The 22,514-nt window shown below is 31.4% G+C and overlaps 1 protein-coding gene across 1 annotated transcript; it reads right to left on the bottom strand.

Annotated features, from left to right (window-relative positions):
- Positions 1–270: 270 nt before the first annotated feature.
- Positions 271–22,296, bottom strand: LOC134707104 (adenylosuccinate lyase-like). Its single transcript, XM_063566623.1, has 13 exons — positions 22,081–22,296; positions 18,191–18,394; positions 16,604–16,648; positions 13,462–13,541; positions 12,559–12,730; positions 10,382–10,428; positions 6,725–6,815; positions 6,174–6,243; positions 5,060–5,207; positions 4,382–4,472; positions 2,333–2,422; positions 1,533–1,709; positions 271–829 (listed from the first exon to the last, which is right to left on the bottom strand). Exons 1-13 carry the CDS (start codon positions 22,252–22,254, stop codon positions 737–739), a joined length of 1,482 nt encoding a protein of 493 aa, XP_063422693.1. The 5' UTR covers positions 22,255–22,296; the 3' UTR covers positions 271–736.
- Positions 22,297–22,514: the final 218 nt, after the last annotated feature.

Here is a 22,514-nt window from a genome sequence, read left to right as displayed (position 1 = left end):
TAACCAAGAAGTTGTTGAGTGATGAATTTGATATAAACCCTGAACCTCAATTTCAGAAATCCTTGAAAAATAGATCAAGAGAAAAATGTGAAGTAAATCTGGGTTGATTGATATTGGTCTTGAAATTTCAGGATTTTTTTATTTACAAGGATAACAGTCACTTGTGAACATGACGGACATCAAGTGAAGGTAACAGCTCACATTGGCCATTGGACCAGGTGAGCTAAAAATAACATCTCATATCCCATCATTGAACACAAAACCAATGACTAGCAAGAAAATATGTTTATTCAAGATTAATCATAAATATATCAGCAAATTATTTGCAAAAATAAGCAAGCAGAAGCCAATTATATCGGCAAAGAGGTATATGTACTGAAATTTCCCATTGTCCTTCAGTTGGGAGCCTTCAATAGTCCAAGCATTCTGTATCAGTCCAGGTTATGGCTTCTAAGACTTTATCCAGATACTGAAAAAGGTGATTTTCAGACATCCAATTTTATATTCATTTTATAGGCCAACTTCTTCATCAAAACTAATCTAACAGTAGCTTTATGGTCTTAATTTACTATAGATGATAACTACAATTCAGATTGAGGATTTTTAGCCATACAAACAAAGCAAAGACAGAATCCAATGGTATGTTTTCTCTTCTATACTTCCTCTGGCCCTGGGAATATTTATATTAAGTGAAAGGAGGAAAGGCATTTTTGATTTTTCAATGGTCTTTCCTTGATCATAAATTTAGATCAGACGTCCCAAGTGCATTCATTTTCTCAGAATACTTTTCAATTAGGGGATCCGCTTCTTTATTCAGGAACTGATCAACCTGAAATGGACATAATTTCATATTATTATCACAAAAATATTGTATTAATATAAAAAGATAACAAAATGCTCTAACCTTCTTACAGTCCATGTAAATATTTTAGTACATATCAGAATGAATATATGACAACACTGAATAATTAAAAAAATATGTCAGGATGGGAAACCAGAACAACAATCTTATGAATATTTTAAGGAAAACTGTTGTATTCCTGTAAATACATCCCCTTATAAAGTTCTATGATTATATACAGTTAAGTAACCTGGATTTGAACTAAATAAAGTCTGTGTAACATATAAATAAGGAAAACAACTGTACTCCCCTATATGTATTTTTCCACCCAGTTAAATGATTGTGGATAACAACTTTTAAATATCTGAGAGTTGGACTAAAACTTTAAATCTAATAAAAGTCATGGTAATGCAAAATGTATTTTTGACAACTTTGTCATAGGTAAATGTAATTTCAAGGACTAAAACTCCAAGGGATTCGGTAACAGACAAGGTTGAAGGTGATCTTAAATTATCAATCCCTTGAGTCTATCAATCTTCAACTTCGTACTTTATTTGGCCTTTTTAACTTTTTTGGATTTGAGCGTCACTGATGAGACTTATGTAGACGAAACGCGCGTCTGGCGTATATACTAAATTTGGTCCTGGTATCTATGATGAGTTTATTCTCAATAACTTATCAAATAAAGTACCTGTTTTGGTGCTCGACCAATGAAAGTTGAAGCATCCAACAATGTATCAAGGATTTGATGTATCGGTTTAAAATAATTAGTTCTCCTTATTCTTTCCACTAGGTCATTATCCTTCCCTTCTCGTTTCACTACATTTCCTGCTTCCTGAGACAACACACGAATTTGTTCATGACATTCCTACAAAATCAACAAATTACAATTTTGAAAACTAGAAATATACAATCAAAGGGAACACACAGGTGTCACCTTTATATAAATGACTACAAACATTGAAGAGTCTGATTGGACTAATTTTAAATTTATTGTACTGAACTTCATTCTATCAGCAAAAAAGAAATGCACATTTATCCATGAATTATCTTGAATGATTTCTAAACAGTACAGTGCTTTATACTTCGTTCATTTTGAAATATATTTAAGCTATTCTGAACATTAATTAATCTGGTCTGGACAGAATTATCCCTAGTTTTAACCTCTCTTGAATAATTCAAGGCATCACAAATGTATTATGAGTTTACTTTTTCTTCAATCTTTTAACTTAAAAGATGCCTTCTTTATGTGGATATTTCATGAAATTCCTTTCAAGCAGTTTTTTGTAAAGATTCATGCGTTGGATTAATTTTCATTTCTTTTAATTTAAGCTATTCTCAACTTTTGTAATATAAATGTGTAATTTACCTATTGAAATGTATATGACATGCTTCTGAAATAACCTTTCCTTAAATTTGAGACCACATATTTGTTAAGCTTTTTTATAAAATACTTCTATATATTATTATTAGGAAACCTTAGATAAATACCTGTCTATCACCTCCAGCTTTCACCATGGCCATAATTATGTTTTCTGTTGCCATAAAAGGAAGTTCTTGATTAACTCTCCTTTCTATTACCTATAATACAAATTCTCTTACTTATAATACCTGTTACCAGTCTTAAATAAAATAATTTCAAAATGGCAATTTGTTGGAAATCTTTTCTTCCACATGAATAACAAGAGGCTCTCAAGAGCCTGAATCGCTCACCTTAATTTTTTTGGTTAAATCTCTCATCAGTGATTATTTGGCTTTTCAATTTATTTAAACGTTCTTTGAATCGTCCTATTTTCTTCAAAAGCAAAAAAAATCATTTTCTCCTATGTTCTATTTTAGCCATAGGAGCTATGTTTCTTGACATACAAGGAAATGAAATATAAAATTTATACTAGATACTCTGAAACTCATTTAGCCTAAGTTTGGCTGAAATTGATACAGCAGTTTCAAAGGAGATGATTTTTTAAAGTCAACATGATGAACAAATTGTGAAAAGTCTTTAAAGGACAATAACTCCTTAAGGGGTCAATTGACAATTTTGGTTAAATTGACTTATTTGTAGATCTTACTTTGCTTCACATTTTTGCTATTAACAGTTTATCTGTTTCTATAATAATATTCAAGATAATAACCAAAAACTGCAAAATTTCTTTAAAATCATCAATTCAGGGGCATTATACCTGAAAAACCAGTTACCCAATTCGGCTGAAAATTTCAGGACAGGTAGACCTTGACCTAATAAATACTTTAACTTCTTGTTTTATTTGCTCTAAATGCTGGAGTTTTTGAGATATAAGCCAAAAACTGCATTTTACCCTGTGTTCTATTTTTTAGCCATGACGGCCATGTTTTTTGACGAAATAGAAAATAAAACAAAAACTTTATTTTATACACCCTACTGATCATTCAGTTGAAGTTTGGTTGAATTTGGTTGAGTAGTTTTAGAGGAGAAGATTTTTTAAAGTTAGCAAATATGATGAACAAATTGTGAAAAATTGTCATTAAAGGACAATAACCCCTTAAGGGGTCAATTGACAATTTTGTTCATTTGACTTATTTGTAGATCTTACTTTGCTGATCATTTTTGCTATTTACAGTTTATCTTTATCTATAATAATATTCAAGATAATGACCAAAAACTGCAAAATTTCCTTAAAATTACCAATTAAGTGGCAGCAACCCAACAATGGGTTGTTTGATTCATCTGAAAATTTCAGGGCTGATAGATCTTGACCTAATGAACATTTTTACCCCATTTCAGATTTGCTCTAAATGCTTTCGTTTTTGAGATATAAGCCAAAAACTGCATTTGACCCCAATGTTCTATTTTTAGCAATGGAGACCATGTTTGTTGATAGATCAAAACTTCGGATACAATTTATGAACTAAATACCCTAAGGAACATTCAGTTAAAGTTTTGAAATATTTGGCCTAGTAGTTTCAGAGGAGAAGATTCTTGAAATAGTTTACGACAACAGACGACAACGACAGACGACCTCGGACGCCAAGTGATGGCATAAGCTCACATGGCCCTTTGGGCCAGGTGAGCTAAAAAGCTGCTCACTACCGATACTATAATGTTTTTATGGGTTGAAGGAACAGATGTTGTGACTTGTAACATACGACTATGATAGACAAAAAATTCAGATTTGTGCAGTTTGTTTCTGCTTACCCTTCCAAAACACCTAAGATCCCCCCAAAGTTTTTGGTGGGGTTCGTGTTGCTTAGTCTTTAGTTTTCCATATTGTGTCTTCTATACTTTTATTTGTCTGTTTGTCTTTTTATTTTAAGCCTTGGAGTTGTCAGTTTATTTTCTATCTATGAGTTTGACTTCCCTCTGGTATCTTTTGTTCCTCTTAATTTATTTTTGCCTTTCCAAATGAAAATATTTTCAATCATCTGAATATTTGATGTCCTATTATGTTATCATGTACGATTAATCTGAAATTTTATCCAAAATTCATTTTGATATATCTATTTATTTTGAAATAATTCTTGAAAATTTAAAACCCTCTGACATAATTTAAGTGTTTAAAATACCTTAGGATATACTACAAGTCCGTCTGATATATTATGTAATGTTCCCATCAATATATCTGCTGTAAGAAAAGCTTCAGCCAAACATATTCTCCTGTAAAAATAACATGATTTAAAATAATAACACAGTTAACAAATAGCAACTTTTTATTTTCATAGCTTTCAAGTTATAACACCATGGTGCCCTAGCAGTTTGCAATAATTAGCCAAGCTTGAATAAAGCCAGCATTCTTTAGAAATTTATTCAACAGACATGTGCTCCTTTCTTGGCCTAAACACAGTATTTGACAAACTCTATTTATGTCACTATATGTGGGTACCAATTTATATAATGTATATATCTAAATATTGTGTTTCTGATGAATATACTTCCCACAATAGAATTATGAAATAGTACCAATCTTGCCTTTTATTTCTATCAAAAACAATAGAGTTAAATTTAAATGGGAAATTATCCATTATTCTTGCTGATATGGAAACAATATGGTCAAATATTAAAAATAAACAAGATGTTCCTTTACTGAGATACTTTAACCATTGTTCATTTGTAATTCTGTCAGGCAGTAGGGAAACCCTGTGCTGATGATATTCTATAAAAAGTATTGTACTTTCATTGTCATTTGATTAATTTTAAATTGGTTTTGATGCATTAAAATTTTGATCAACGCAAGATAAACAAACCTATTAGCACTATCATCTAACGTCCTCTCCATCCACTGTGTGGAATGTGTCATTAATGGATCTTGGACTAAACACATTAAATGTCTAGCTAAGGAACAACATCTCTCACTTCTCATTGGATTTCTTTTGTATGGCATAGCACTGGATCCTGAAAATATAGAATATTCACTTATAGAGAATTTAACTAAATAATTCAACATTTTGTAGATACATTTATCATGTTGTTGCATTGTGGTTACATAATAATTGTCACAATGAAAATCAAAATGCGTAAAAATACATTAAAATAATTATGTTAAAAATCTCTGAGAAAAAGGAACTGCATATTATACAAAAGCGCAACAAGTATGAGATACAATAATTATTTTTCATAGCAACATAATTGTTGCACAAACAATATTATGTGTATTCTAAATATTTGTACTTCTATTTCCCAGATATTGTTTTGCTATATTTAAGTATTAAAGTATAAAAGTTCTTAATATTTCCAATGTTCATGTGCAGTTCCTCATTTTCTAGTTTACATACATACCAAATTTCATAAAATTTTGGGATGTCACACAAAACATGTGCATACGTTTATAACAGATAATCAAAACCATAAATTCCTTCTATGTCATAAAGTCATGATCATCATGCTTCAAATTGGAATGTGCATATTTATATACAATTTTGGAGTTTCAAAAAACTTACTTGTGTTTCAGATAAAATTGAAATCAGAAATATTGTAACATTGACAAAAAAGATATTGTGAAATTTATCAATTGATCAGTCCAAAGACAAATTATCAGCAGGACTGACACAGTGGTGAGGGCTACATGTAGGTTATTTTCAAATTTGCTAGTCATGACCAATATGCACAAGACCAAAGATTGTTTGCCATCTTAGCAGTGTGATCCAATGTCATATAGAGTAGATGTCAGACTCATGGAATAAGTATTAAAGCATGTGAAAAAGATCAAAGCAGACAAATGTAATATTACTATAATAGTGATATTCCTTATTTCCTGTTCAAATTAAGTAAAAAAAACTGTCAGAAATTAAAGCTCTATTTAATAGTGATAACATTAAAGCATAAAAAGCATCAAAAGCATAAAACTGCTTTAAACATTACCTATTTGATCCTTTTCAAATGGTTCTTCCATCTCTTTAAAATTGGCCAGCAATCGTATATCTGTACATATCTATAATAAAAGTAATGATCTTGTAAGTGTCTGTTGGCAATGTTAAAACGTAGTATAACAATTGCACATAGCAAATGGTTATCATTAGGAATTCTAAATTGTAGTCCTGTACATGGTATAACTGTCATATGTTTCTTGTTCCATATTAAATTAAAAAAGATTTAAAGCAATCTAAAGCCATTTAAGGTATACATTTGAAAAGCAGTAAATGAACATGTTTCAATTTGATCAAGCAAAGTAAACTGAAGTTATCATCCAGAAACCATTTTTTCCCCAGTAATAGTGGCCTTGATCTTTGATCTATTGACCCTAAAAACCGTAGGCTTCTTTCCCTTCCTATTATCTTGCATCTATAAAGCTTTATTCAAATCATAAGAGTAAAACTGAAGTTAATACTTGGAAACCAACTTACAAAATAAATCATCTTAAGTATCTATAAATGGACTGATGATGCTGGACTAGCTAAATGCTGGTAACATACCTTATGTACAGATGATCCCAGACTTGCTAGAGCTGCTAAACAATCTACATCAACTTTTCTACTATATGTCTGTCCACATATAAGGTAATATCTGGAATTTAAAAGTTTACATTGAGTGTTTGGTGTTTTTAATACTTACTGTTAATTTTATCATTTGTGAACACAAATAATTTGGAAAGTAAACGAACATAGAATAACTTTTAGAATCTCTGTTCTTCATCTCTGTACAAAATGTTTAGCTTTTAAAAAGTTTATTTAATCAAAACTTTATTCAAAACACAATTAATACTTCAGTTCATTTTATGAATTCTTCACTTTGCAGTTTAAAAATTGAAAAACTGAATTGCTATTCATCTATATTGTTTCACACAAATGGTATTTTAAGAATTGTTAATTGGGCACGTATGTGTAATGATGAATTAAATGATTTCCTTCCCAATTTGTGCACACAGAAAATTGAGTAGTCTTAAATAAAATTGAGAATAGAAAATGGGAATGTGTCAAAGAGACAACAACCCCATAATAGAACAAACACCAGCAGAAGGTCACCAACAGGTCTTCAATGCAGCGAGAAATTCCCACAACCGGAGGCATCCTTCAGCTTGAATGCATATATGTAAGTTGTAACCAATTTTTACAATTTTCAACATTTTTGTCGTGAAGAATAAAATTAGGCCCTCTTTCATGAATGATATTTCTGAGTGCCATCCCATAATATATTTATTATAGAGAACAATCTTTCTAATAAGTTATAAAAATATATTTCAATTGATCTTATCAAAACATCTTTATCATTGGTAATTCATTGTTATTAGTTCAGACAACCTCACAAATGTTTTTCTAGCAGCAACATATTTTAGAGTAGAATATGTTAATCCTTCCTTAATTAAATTCTGTATAACCTTTCAGAAATAGCCTGGTTTCTTGACAGAATATTCTGTAAAATCATAATGAAACAACCCTCTATAAAACTTTGAAAAAGTATGTGAGGCCTTCAACTGAATCCCACTTAAACCTGGAAATATGGCATCAACTTGGTAAGAGCTAAAATCCAACATATACAATTAATACAAAAAAATCAGTGAACAATGAGATTATATATATGTGCCACTAACCATTAAAAAGATATATAATATAAATGCATATGTATAAATGGTTCAACTCTAAAGCAGAATAAAAAAGCCATGAAGAAGCATTAAATTTGCAACTCATTGATAACACTACTTGCATAACTTTAAATCAATGTGATGCAGATTTTCTAAGTTATCAGTGTTGTCCTAAATTATTTATTACATGTCAAATGAGATTTGCTCCTTCAGTCTAGGATATCTGCATCAATTTTCTAAAAGAACAAACAAAAGCATTAAAACTGTTTCCGTTGAAAAATTTCCAGAATTAAAGTTTTTTTTAAACATCAAACTAGAGGCTCGTGTCGCTCACCTTGGTCTTTGTGAATATTAAACAAAGGAAGCAGACAGATTCATGACAAAATTGTGTTTCGGTGATGGTGATATGTGTGTACATCTTACTTTACTGAACATTCTTGCTGCTTACAATTATCACTATCTATAATGAACTTGGCCCAGTAGTTTCTGTGGAAAACGAAAATTGTTTAAAATTGACTATAAAGGACAATAACTCCTTAGGGGATCAATTACCATTTGGGTCATGTTGACTTATTTGTGAATCTTACTTTGTTGAACATTATTGACGTTTACAGTTTATCTCTATCTATAATAATATTCAAGATAATAACCAAAAACAGCAAAATTTCCTTAAAATTACCAATTCAGGGACAGCAAACCAACAACGGGTTCTCTGATTCATTTGAAAATTTCAGGGCAAATAGATCTTGACCTGTTAAACAATTTAACCCCATGTCAGATTTGCTCTAGATGCTTTGGACTTTGAGTTTTAAGCCAAAAACTGCGTTTTACCCCTATGTTATATTTTTAGCCATGGCAGCCATCTTGGTTGGTTTGGCGGGTCACGCCACACATTTTTTAAACTAAATACCCCAGGATGATTGTGGCCAAGTTTGGATTAATTTGGCCCAGCAGTTTCAGAGGAGAAGATTTTTGTAAAAGATATATAAAATTTACGAAAAATGGTTAAAAATTGACTTTAAAGGGCAATAACTCTTAAAGGGGTCCACTGACCATTTTGGTCATGTTGAACTATTTGTAAATCTTACTTTGCTGAACATTATTGCTGTTTACAGAATATCTCTATCTATAATAATATTCAATATAATAACCAAAAACAGCAAAATTTCCTTTAAAGTTCCAATTCTGGGGCAGCAACATGACAATGGGTTCTCTAATTCATCTGAAAATTTCAAAGCAGATAGATCTTGACCTAATAAACAATTTTACCCCATGTCAGATTTGCTCTAAATGCTTTGGTTTTTGAGTTATAAGCCAAAAACTGCATTTTACCCCTATGTTCTATTTTTAGCCATGGCGGCCATCTTGGTTGGTTTTGGCGGGTCAAGCCACACATTTTTTAAACTTGATACTCCAATGATGATTGTGGCCAAGTTTAGTTTAATTTGGCCCAGTAGTTTCAGAGGAGAAGATTTTTGTAAAAGTTAACGATGACGGACGACGACGACGACGGACGCCAAGTGATGAGAAAAGCTCACTTGGCCCTTTGGGCCAGGTGAGCTAAAAATAAATGACTTTTTGTCAATTTTACTTCAAGCCTAAAAAATGTAAGGACAAGAACAATTCCAATATGACAATAAGTTAAAATATTTATATATTGCAGATATTGCAATACCGAAAAAAAATGTCTAGCAGAAGCCATAAAAATACATTTCAAGATATCTTTTGATTTTTTGTATCGTTGGTTTACAGTGTCATTGAAGAAAATATGTTGTCTAGTAAATTTGGGTACAATGTTGATATGGTCAGGACTAATAATTAATTAGATTTATTGATTAAATAGAGAAATAAATAAAGCTAGATTCTGTATGTTTCCCTGTTTTTTTCTCCCCGATCAGACAAGTACACTGCAGCTTTTTCTTGCCACAAATGAATTTCACTTGACCAAAGGAATCTCATAACTTATAATATTCATCTGAAAACAAATTTAGCTCATCGCTGTCAAGCTGCTGATAAAATATAAAATTATCTAGTACTGAGAAAATGTGATATAAGTATTTGTTGGAAAAACAGAAATATGGACAGTTAAAGCAACATAACCCATTTCTGTTGGTTAGTGGTAATATCATACACTAAGAATAGAAGTTAGCTGTTCTCAAGTGACCAAAATAATTTCTAAAGCTTATCATAGTTAAGTAAATCTGAGTATGCTGAGGGGATAGATAAAGGTCAAGTTTACCTGCTACAATAAAAGTTGTAGGGTATATATATGTGTCATTAAAATAGCACCCCAACGACACAAACAATCAAATAATATCTATAAGTAATGGCTTTGCAAATGTTCATACTAGTTAGCCATCTAAACATCTAGATAACTGTCAATCCAGAACTTCAACCATGTCAACTGGAGTCACTTATCAATTATCTATACTTTTTCAATAGCAATTACAATCAAGCAACTCAAAATCAATTATTTCTTTATCTATGACATAATGTAACAAAGGATGTTCTTCTGTTTAACCATGTTAGCAACATGATAGCTACAACTTACCTCTCAAATCCTGCCAACTCTGTGACACGTTTATCTAGTTTTTCAACCTGTAATATATACTGCAAGTTAGAATCATTTAGATTCATTACAATGAAAAATACTTATTTCACTAGACCCAGCAGAATCCTTTAATATCAGGTTATTACTTGCATGTTACCCCTATGTTCTATTTAGCCATGTCAGCTGTGAGGCGTAAATTAAAATATTGTTTGTTTGCCCTTTTCCGACCCCATTTTTTCAAACAGGGTAGGTAGGTAGGTAAAATATTTTATTTTATAGATACAAAATGTGCATATCATTTTTATAATTGAGAATGAAAATGGGGAATGTGACAAAAAAGACAACAACCAGACAACAGCAGAAAGTCACCAATAGGTCTTCAATGCAGCGAGAAATTCCCCCATCCAGAGGTGTCCTTCAGCTGGACCCTAAACAAATATATGTATTAGTTCAGTGATAATGAACGCCATACAAAACTCTAAATTGTACACATGAAACTAAAATTAAAAATATTTTTTGTCTGTTTTGCTTTTAACAAACATTGTTTAAATCCAAAATAAAGGGATGTGCGGCATATTTTCAACGTTAATAAATATGCCTGGAACTTGAGTGTTAATTTGGATTTAAATTTTGTTATCGCTATTTTGTCCATTTTTCCCTTGATCTTTTTTGGTGATGATTTTCATATCATGCTTCTCGCTTGAGATGGAAAAATTATCGCTAGAAACTAAGGAGGCCACGTGGCGTTGCTAACGAAATTGACATTGAAATTGACAACATCGTCATAGGTAAAATAGCGATAAACAGATTATCATTGGTCATCTCAACTCAATTGCTTTTCTCACCAGCTCAAGTGAGAAAATCAATCTCATTGAGATAATCAATGATAATCTATAATTCTATGTACCCTTAGCTTGCTTGAAATGAACTTTTATAGATACACCACTTTTCAAGTGTAATGACACACTGTTTGTCATGAATTCCAAATTTTCTAGATTGATTTCAAACCAATGCTTTGAATCTCTAGATGCAAGTGCTCATGTCAAACGCTCACATGATACCAAATGGACTAAACCTTATACGGGGAAGATAAAACCTGAGGATTCCGGTAAAAAAAAAATTGAGCGGGAATTACAAATATAAGATTTTCGGTAGGAACAAAAAATTAAAATATTTTTTTTACATTTGTCATTTCAGGCCTTTTATAGCTGACTATGTGGTATAGACTTTGCTCATTGTTGAAGGCCTAACAGTAACCTATAGCTATAGTTGTTAATTTCTGTGTCATTTGATCTTTTGCATAGATTTGTCTCATTAGAAATCATACCACATCTTTTTAATATCTCCACTATATTGTATCTTGCTGACTATTTTGATATCTTTCTAAAGTTTCTGTCTTTCATAATTTTCAAGATAATAAACAAACCTGAAACAAATTGGTAAAATGCCTCATTCAAGGGCATTAAGTCCAATAAAAAGCTTTTAAATGTTTGCACCTGTCCTAACTTAGGAATCTGATGTACAGTAGTTGTTGTTTATGTAGTTTATACATGTTTCTCATTTTGTTTTATATAGATAAGACCGTTGGTTTTCCTGTTTGAATGGTTTTACACTTGTAATTTTGGGGCCCTTTATAGCTGTTGTTTGGTGTGAGCCAAGGCTCTGTGTTGAAGGCCGTACCTTGACCTATAATGGTTTACTTTTTTAAAATTGTTATTTGGATGGAGAGTTGTCTCATTGGCACTGTTACCACATCTTTTTATACCTATTTAAGACAGTTAAGATGTAAACGGAGTAGTTAGATCTCATCATTCTGAACATTTGTGCCAAGGATATTTTTTCTATCTATTAGCTGTTTTCAAGATAACAGACAAAACTCATTTTACCAGAATATTTTATTTCTAGCAATATCAACCATGCTGGTTGGCAGGCAGAGTCATTAGTTACATTTGTTAAAACTACATGCAAATAATCATAAAATTCTTTTTCATAAAATAATCTTGATACTGACCACAGCCAATTAGTTTCAAAGGATCAGATTTTTGTAAAAGTTAAAGGAGGATGACAGACGCCAAGTGATGAGAAAATCTCACTTATTCCTTTTGACTAGGTGAACTAAAAATAAAATCCAAACTGTTGGAGCTAGGATTCTAATCCAAATCATATCAGACTGATACCTTTTCATCATCTCCTTCGAACAACTGTAGAAAGCTTGCCTGGGTCCCTGTTGTACCCTTAACACCACGAAAACGTAAGTTATTCCTGGCAGTTTCCAAATTCTTTAGATCCATTAGTAGATCTTGAATCCAAATACAGGCTCTCTTACCAACTGTTGACAATTGTGCTGGTCTGTATATAATATAAATCATGAGTATTAATAACTTTTTATACCATAAATATAGTTAAACATTACCAATTGCAGCACATATCATAACAAAACTTTAATACCTGCTTAATCAATATTAACTGGTTTAAAATGCTTGCTTTGATTTCATAATTCATTTGATGTCACAGAACTTCCAAAAAATATTTGAGCTAGACATTTTTTGTCTTATCTCCATTTCAATCCCTGAAGACTAAGTTATAAAAGGCAAGCATTAATTTGAATCAGTTGGGCATCATATCAACAAAGATTAACACAATAAGAATTTTAACCCTTTTGCCAGTTATAATTTTTCTGACAAAAAATTATCAAAAAATATACAAAACTGTGTCCATGGTGTAGTGAATTAAATAAAGACCTAAATAACTACAGGCAAGTTTTTATTGATATCATCAAAATAAAGATGTCCCACTTGTGTCTCAGAGTAGCTTAACTTTTGCTGTATTCTAAATGTTGGTGAAATTGGTCATTGTTATTTATTCAGATAAAAAGAACTAGACCACAATAAATTTATTATCCAGATGGAAATGGAAAAACAAAAGATACAAGGATATATTCGATGGAAGTATATATGTACAATATAGCATCAAAATTGCAAGTTTTGAAAAATTTAATGAAAGAATAGCAGAGAATTAAAATATATTAATAATGAAAGTATTCATATTGTTCATTTTATTGAAATATATTAGGAACTTACTGTAAATGTGTGTATGACAGACAAGGTAGATCTTTATACTTGCGAGCAAAGCTTGATAAACTCTGTATACATCTGGCTAACTGGAAAATACAAGTTTTGCATGTTATATTCATCTTTGTTATCAAATTTCTACAGTTATTTACTTTCCAGATGTTTGCATGTATCAAATACCTACTACAGTATTTTTTTTAAATATTGATCTTGAATGAAAAGATAATTAAAAATTTAAATATCTCAAAGGCTCTCAAATATTTTTCAATAAAAAAATGATTGTAATTTTAACTGAAATGTTCATGACTTACAATATAAAAATAAAGAAGAGGTATGATTGTCAATCAGACAGTTATACACCACTCCAAATTACATGCTTGTAAGCAACAATAGGGTACTGTATAACCTTCAATGATGTGCATATATCCCAAACAACTAAGTCAACTTAGCATGCTATAAATATCCCTAACATGACAAAATACAAGAGAATTTAAACAACAACCACTGAATAACAGACTCCTGATTTGGGAATTTCAAACTTTTTTCTCCAGATCAGGGATGGGCACGATTACTGACAAATGTAATCGATTAATAATCGATTACATGAGGGATTTTTGTGCAATCGATTAATAATCGATTACTCAAATTTTAGTGTGTAATCGATTACAATCGATTACTTTATCAAAAGTAATTACATTACTTTTCGATTACCATCAATTACATGCCTCAACATTTCAACAAAAAAATAACATGAGTAAAACACAATTATATTGCTCAACATTTGTATAGTGGAAATTGAGAACTTTACCAAATGCATCATTTAAAGCATTGTTTCAAAATTATAAGTTAATAGCTATTATTTAGATCAAATCTCTTAATGAAGATTAGAAATATTTTTAAAATCTTAAAATTTTGACTTTCAACATAAATGAAAGATGTCATCGCATTGCAATAATCACTTATTCCTAACTAATTGTTTTTTAAAAACTTTGCTTTCTTAATGACCTACGTTTAAAAAAAAAATATATTTTAACATAGTAACTTATAATGTTTAAGGAAATATAAAAAAGTAGAATAATTAATTAGTTCAGCTAATTTTTAAGATCAAAATTTATTTTTATAATGACATGCATGATTTAAACCTTTTGTTTGGACCACTAGTACTCTAATTACAGATTATTTAACTACCACTGGAGTACAATTTATAACCTGGGGCTAAATATTGTAAATTTCCTTCTTAATTAGACATAACATAATTGAAATAAAAAAAGTATGTGTGTTATTGATTAGAAGACTTTGATCATCTCATTAGCAAAGGCAAGAATGTTGTTAAGATTTGTTAACTTCTCCAATCAAATTATATACAAAATATATTTATTGTGTCAAAGGGATACATGTATGTATTGCTTAAAAGAATTTATTATTAAAAGGATTTTTTTTTCTTTTTTAATATAATTTATTTACATGTATGTATATCATATCATTTAAGAAATCAACTGTTTATCTAATTTAAGTTTTTAATTTCAACTCTGATTGAAAATGATGTTTTCAGGAAATATAATACAAATAAGCTTACTACTTTAAAAAATGTAGTACAGAACTTAACGAAAGACAGACACATTTCTTATATAAGATCAATTTTATTATTTCAAAACTATTTTCTTATTTTAATATTAAAGCTCTTGAATTATTGACAAGCACATACATCCATTTGTTTCAAAAGCTAGATACAAAGAAAATTTAGGTAGGGGATCTGGTTGCTCATAATGCAGCTTGAGATAATAGATAGAAATAAGGCAGTTGCTTAACTCTCAAGTATTGTTGATGCATAATATTTTATCTGTACAACAAAGTGATAACATACATATTTTCCTCTGAAATAGGTAATTTTTCATCATACTATTTTACTAAAGTAATTGAAATGTAATCGAAAAGTAATCGATGATTACATCCAAATTTTTGCTGTAATCGATTAAATTAAGATTACATGTAACGAAAATGTCTTCGATTACAGATTACTGTTGATTACTTGAAAAAATGTAATCAATCACAATCGATTACGATTACAGATTACGATTACCCCATCCCTGCTCCAGATTATATTTTTTCTATTTTGAAGAAACTACATGTTTGTCATATAAATGTGCTTTGTCTATATGCCCTTTAGTTTTTCTTTGCTGACATATTTGTTTTAAAAGTGATTAAGATTATAACACAAGGTTAACTGCTATCCCCTATTTTTGACTTTTTTACCTATCATGTCTATTTGTTTTGTTCACAAATTGTTGTCAATTTGATGGAATGTTATGCATTTGCCATACAGGTGAGAGGTTTACCTAACTATAACACCATATTTAATCCACCAATTTCTTTATAAGAAAATGCCTATACCAAGTCGGGAATAAGACAGTTGTTATCATTCATTTGCTGTGTTTCAGCATTTGATTTTGCCATTTGATAAGGGACTTTCTGTTTTTCTAACTGCATTAAAGCTATTTAATAAGTAAATCTCAACATTCTGAACATTTCTGTTCATGTCAATATTCTCAATATATATAGCAGTTTTCAGATAATAGATACCCATGTGATGATTTCTAAGCAAAGTCGACTAGGTTGGTTAATAAGCGGAATCATTAGAAATATAATAATGCTTTCAAAAATGCCAAAGTTAGATTCAACTTGGCCAGTAGTTCCAGGGAAGAAGATATTGACTAATTAGAAAAGTAAATGGACAATGCTGAGTGCTTACAGTATTTTCTGCTGGCAGGTGTCAACACAGGTAAACATAATAAGCAATTGCTTATCAGATACATACTTGGGGCCATTCAGTAATAACAGTAGGCCCTGTTTTTTTTTATCACACAATACTTATTTGCAGTTGTAAAAGAAAAAGAAACAGAATCAATAATTTGTAAATTGGAACTTTGGATGCAATATCTGACAAAAGAGTGTTGATAACCATGATAACATGTCTGATCTACTTCAATGTTAATGCTAAAATAAGACGTCTTGCTAAAGGATCTATGACTACATGAAGAAAAAGAGACTGAACATTACCATCCAAACTGTATAAGAATGAAAACTTTCACAACTACATAGATCCAACCATTGACAGTATGATCAAAACATAGCACAGGTCTGTATGTCTTACCTTTGGTAGAAGAATATCAAATCCATCTCTCATCACTATCAAATCCTTTAATAAAAACAAGGAAAATTTTAAAGTTGAGTTAAAATTTAAATCAACAAAACTTACTTTTACTATTGAGAATTCAACAAAACAACTCATGTCATAGTAAGTCACCACAATTTTACCAAATAATATAAACTAAAGGTCAGGAGCATTATTATAATGCGTACATTCTGCTCCATGGATGTTAACATTTGGAATATATATGCAACAGTTTAAATATCACAATAGAGACAAATTACTGTGAAATTTCATCAAACAATGTTATAAACTAGAGTGCATATATAAGCATATCCCCACTGACTAGTTACATGTATACATACAAAGTGTTGGCAAACATGAAGTGAATGCAATAAAAGTCTAACAGACATGACAGAATGGAAAAGTACTCAAACGTTACATACAGGGTTTCCGCTGGCGGTCGCCATTTTCGCAATTTGCGAAAAAATAATAATTGTGGCGATTAAAATTCGTCATTGGCGAAAGAATTTGGCGAAAGAAATATTTATAACGATTTATTTTCAGCCATCTTGTTTGTTTACTTTTTTCCAGTTTCTCTGACTTAACCGATCAGACAATACTCGGAATTCACCTTGAACTTGTTAAGATTTCGACAGAAAATCAATAATCAGCTGATTGCATTTATAGCTATCGACATCAAAGGACTAATTAATAAAGGTGTTGATTGTATGATATGACAAAATGATATGGTTAAATGGCTTCTGTCACATGTCTTAAAAGGGATTTATTTACCGCTTTGCTACGCACGTGTTTGAAGCAAAATTTAGGCTTCCTCTCCTTCTTTTGAAAAGAAAATTATTGTTATGACGAAAAAATGTTCAAAAGCTAGAAAGGTCTCTGATTTTAAACTTTATCATTTAACTTGCATATAGATCATTGATTTGAGAGGGTACTTCAAAGTCGTTTCAGTAACACAGGTGTTTCAAGCATATTACTTATTAACGATGGTCTAGAAAAGAAAACTGTCGTTATGAAGAAATCTATTTAAAAGGTTGGCATGAGAGTAACCCTTCAATTTAATGACTACACCTTACACGAGGGATCAATTCCAAGTAATAAGATTCTTCGTTTTGTTGTAAAAAAACACTTCTTATTTTTATTTTATTGTTGTTTTTTTTTTTTGGGGGGGGGGGGGGGTGCTAGAAAAAAAGAAAATTTTAAAGGAAAAATATATTTGGCGAAAAATAATAAAGTGGCGAAAAATATATTGTTTTGGCGAAAGAGGTGGCGAAAAAAATAATTGACCCAGGGGAAACCCTGGTTACATATCATCATTGTCGAGATGCTGACCAAATATGGTACTAGTTGAAAAATGAGTGAAGAAAATATTTGTTGAACAAACAGACTTAAGAATGAAAGGATGGATATTGTAATTTCAAAATACATGTAGCCCTCACTCTTTAGAGTGGGAGTATAATAATACTTGTCTGTACATGTAATTATATGTCTATATGTACATGTATATACATTTTGTACCACAGTACAAATTAAACTACAAAAATGTAGATATAATGTTAACATACATACTGTATTATCTCCAACATATGCTGAAGTAGCACCAAGATGTATAATCGGTGATGCTCTAGGACAGGCTTTTGCAAAGGTGTGTACATGTGCCATCACATCATGCCGTACTCGTTCCTCCTCTTTAGCAGCTGTTTCAAAGTCAATACAATTAATATTTTCTGTCATGTCCTTAATCTGTTCATCTGTTATGTCCAAACCTAGTTCCTTAAATAAAATGACAAAACTAAACTATAACTTGAAGTTTAAGATTATTGTCATAAACTCCTATAAAAGTTTAACCCAAACTTCTCAAAATTTATCAAAGGCGATCTTTCATTAAAACAAACTGCATGAATTTATCAAACAGATAATAAACAAGAATGATAAGCATTACAACACTTATAATTCACAGTATAGAAAAGCAGGAAGTACATTTTGAAAGTGTTTAGCAGAAAACAGGTCTGAAAAGCTTTGAACAGTTCAATTTGTCATTGTCAAGATGCTGATTAAATATGAAGCCATTCAGTTCAATAGTACTTACATAAAAAACTAAATTAAATGCATTCAATAATCTAAAAAGTGTGCACAGATACATGTAACAACTTACAGCTCATCAGATGCTTACTTTTTAAAAGTCTTTTCATTCAGTAGTACTTACAAATGTGTAGAAATACTTTTTTTCAGGTAATCACACAATGTTTTCAGCTACAGAGAATAATCAACATTGTAACTTTAAATTATAAATTGTAATGTACATTTGTAGTTGAATGTTTCTAGAAAGTTTGAAAATTCATGTTTATAGTAATTAGTTGATGTTGATTTCTCTTAACCATGTTACAGATGATAACATTATTTTTAATCAATTATCTTGCATACAATTTTTTTATTGACTCAAACAAATGCAAGTTGGTTTTGTGCCTCAATCCAATCTTTTTGAGTCAATATAAGTTTAGCATGTATAGTGCATAAAACTTTACATGAATGAGGAATGTGGCCATAGGGACATAAATGTAGATGATTCCCCAATCGGATCCCCATTAGCATAAAACATAATAAAGGGATGTAACTCAAGAACTGGTAAAAGTGACCCTACCAAAATATGAACTTAAACTGAGCATTGTGGTAATTAGCATTACCAGGTCTATACACATTTCCTTACATTTAGTTGATACAAACTTAAGTTAGAGAAAGTAAACTAAAAATACAGCAAATTTGCAATGTGTAAAGGGCATAACCCTAGCCAGTAATCAAAGTGCTTGAAAGCACTGAAAGGTAAAGATTGCTTTTATTTATCAGTGGAAGACAAAATTACATGTAAACATTGAATTGTATAAAGCATTGATTGCTGTGTATTTAAAAAATTGTGTTATTTTAGCCCTCACTACAGTACTGGGGAAAAATAATCATGAACATAATGCCTACCCGTGTTAAAACTACAATAAAGTATAGCTTTCATCAATTATTTAGATTCTGAATAGGACAATTAAGGTAATTTGTATGTTCGGTAAGTATAAGTGTAAAAGTGTTTGTGTAGGCTCTTCCATGAACCTCCCTTTTTTTATTGTTAGGAAGCAAACTGCTGGCACTGTGATTTTTCAGAGGGACGAGTTTGAACAGCAGCATGAACGGTTGTCGTATCGAGGTCAAATATGTCATTTACAAAAAGCAACACATTACAGTCATGATAAATGAATTATTAACATCATGTGCACGAGCCCTACTGCCCCGACGCTCTTGAAATAAAACCTTGTGCCATTTTGGCAATGTTTGTATAACTACTTTTTGTATAATTGATTTCTAATCAGAAAGTTAACTTACATTTATGACACCTGCTGATTGCCCAAGGTTAATCATGTCATTATAATCAATTACAGTGGATTAATCTTCAAAGATGTTGATAACTAGATAATTAAGACAATGTACTTTGTTGTCTGACACAAGGATGTGTATAGTAACAAGTAGACAGTTGTTTTAATACTCAATAATAGTCCATTTGTCAATAACAGATTTGATTGTTATTACACACTTTTTAAGCAAATTACTTCCCTTTGTCAATTGTCGACTGGTTACATACTGGACAAAATTGGCATTTTCCAATGCAAAGCATGATGAATTGAAAGTGAAGTATCGTCGGATTAACTAATTTTTCATTAAAAATTATTTCTGATGTCAAAAGTATTTAGCGGAAGAGGTTGAGCTAAGGAAGTATTTCTTAAGCTCAGTCGGTTAACGGACTTGTAACACAGAGTCCCAGTGGAGACATGCAATTTTGCAAGAAGATTCATCCTCTCCGGTAACACTGCAAATAAATAGGCATGTGATAGGGTCAATGGATCCGTAAACCAACAAATGAAAAAAAGCTGGCTTACTGTTATGTTAGCTGCGGTATCGTAGCTCTTAAGTCCTTCTGTTATTTTTTGACTATTTAAATGCGGTGACGGGTCTATGGTCCTCAAATAATAACATAAGGACCTAAGAGCTACGATACCGCAGCTAGTGTTATGTTAGTCCAAATAATTATGACGTCTGGCAAGGCTATTTTAATTTTTTTCTGGGACGCCTTCCTAGGAAGGCGTCCCAGAAAAAAAATAAAAATAGCCTTGCCAAACGTCATAATTATTTGGACTAGTGTTATGTATGCTCTTTCTGTAATTGTTTGTGTTTGGACTTTAAGATTTTATTAATTTATTAAACATAGGCTGAAGGATTTATTTGCTTTACTGGCACCTGCTAACAGTGCGGTATCCAGGTGTAATGATAAGTCGTTATACTAAGGCTATTTTTTTCTATTTTTTTCTGTAGACTTAGCTTTAATTTTTTATAACCATGCATTGGCAAGCTTGATAACTCGTAATTGTTTGTCAGTAACTAAATGTACAATGATGTCCCATACGGAACCTTCTGACCTTGTTTGTTTACATTAAAATTTCAATGGCGTCAAAATCATGTGATGTCAGTTCGTTATATCCAATCAAATTGCTCTACTGTCAATTAGGGGATTTTTCAGTCTACAGCAATTACGTTATTTCTTTCTGGGATATTGCTTCAAAATAGTTTGCAATAGTTCTGGGTTTTATTCAACAGGAAAACTCTTTTTTGCCATCCCTTTTGACATCAAGGGAATTTTGTATGAATATTTACATTCAGTCATGATGGTCAGAATATCGATCTTTTTATAATGAATAAAAAGAAAATTCTATGAAAAATAAATGTAAATGGTTTCTTATTAACCAACTCTATATGCCTGTTCAAAATTATGGCATGGGCATCGTTTTTTCATATAGTTTTCCTTTCATTTTGGTTGAGCTTTTTTCGCGGGAAAATCGAGAAAGAGTTAAGGAGCATGTCATTTCTAAATTCCTAAAAATACGTTTTGCTTGACCTATATTGCCTGCCACAAGATTGATGACGCTGAATGGAATGTACACAAAGCATTGGAGGCCGGAAATGGGATTTTGTGAAGTTCTAGAATGTTTTTAAATATTCGGAAGTTGGGATTGAAACGGGCATTAGAAAATTGGCATTTTTTGGCAATAATTGAGAACAACAATGAAAACTTACCTATAGAAATGTTTTTTTATTCAAAAGTGCAGAAAAAACGTATTTTGCACTGTTTTTCTACGCCAGAAGTACCGTAGTGACATCAATGCGGAGTTTCCCCGTGTGTTAAGTTCAAACACAAATACCTAACGAACTGACAAGATGAACGATCTTAGACTACGGTAGGATATAATATTATTTGCTATTGGTGTTGCATAGGCGGATCCAGATGGGGGGGGGGGGGGGGGGGGGGTCGTCCCCCTCTTTCGTGGGAAAATTTTTCATTTAAGCATTACAGGAGAGCCCCCCCTCCCATAGGTCAGTCAGCTTATGAACAGTTCTGGATCCGCCACTGGGTTTCATATGCATACCTTTTCCCCCTGAGCGAGCCATGTCCATAATTTTCTCCATGTGGAAAACTTTTTCATGTCGCTATAATTATAAGCCATTTCGCGGCTAGCGTATCTTGACACAAGCGGTGTCCTATATTTCAGAAATTCTGAAGGAATTTCGTCTCCCGCCATCTTCTTGGCATTCGGCATCATTTGGGAGGAGCTTGCCTACCATAAACTCGCCCTAAAACCGGGGTTACACTAAAGACCTGAAAAAACCTGAAAATATACGACTAAAAATATTTAAATTGCAATAACTTTTTTTTATTATTGGATGGAATTTCTTCAAGTTGGAATTTTATTAATGATAATATAAAAAAATATATGAAAAATGTCGTTGGGATGGCAAAACTCGGACCTGAACGAAAAATGTATTAATCTTAATGAGCCTATGAAAATTCCGCTAATATCTT

Source organism: Mytilus trossulus, chromosome 2, assembly GCF_036588685.1.
Source record: "Mytilus trossulus isolate FHL-02 chromosome 2, PNRI_Mtr1.1.1.hap1, whole genome shotgun sequence".
NCBI classification, from domain to species: Eukaryota; Metazoa; Mollusca; class Bivalvia; order Mytilida; family Mytilidae; genus Mytilus; species Mytilus trossulus.
Note: the sequence above shows the minus strand (reverse complement) of the source record. Positions and strands in the feature narration are given on the sequence as shown.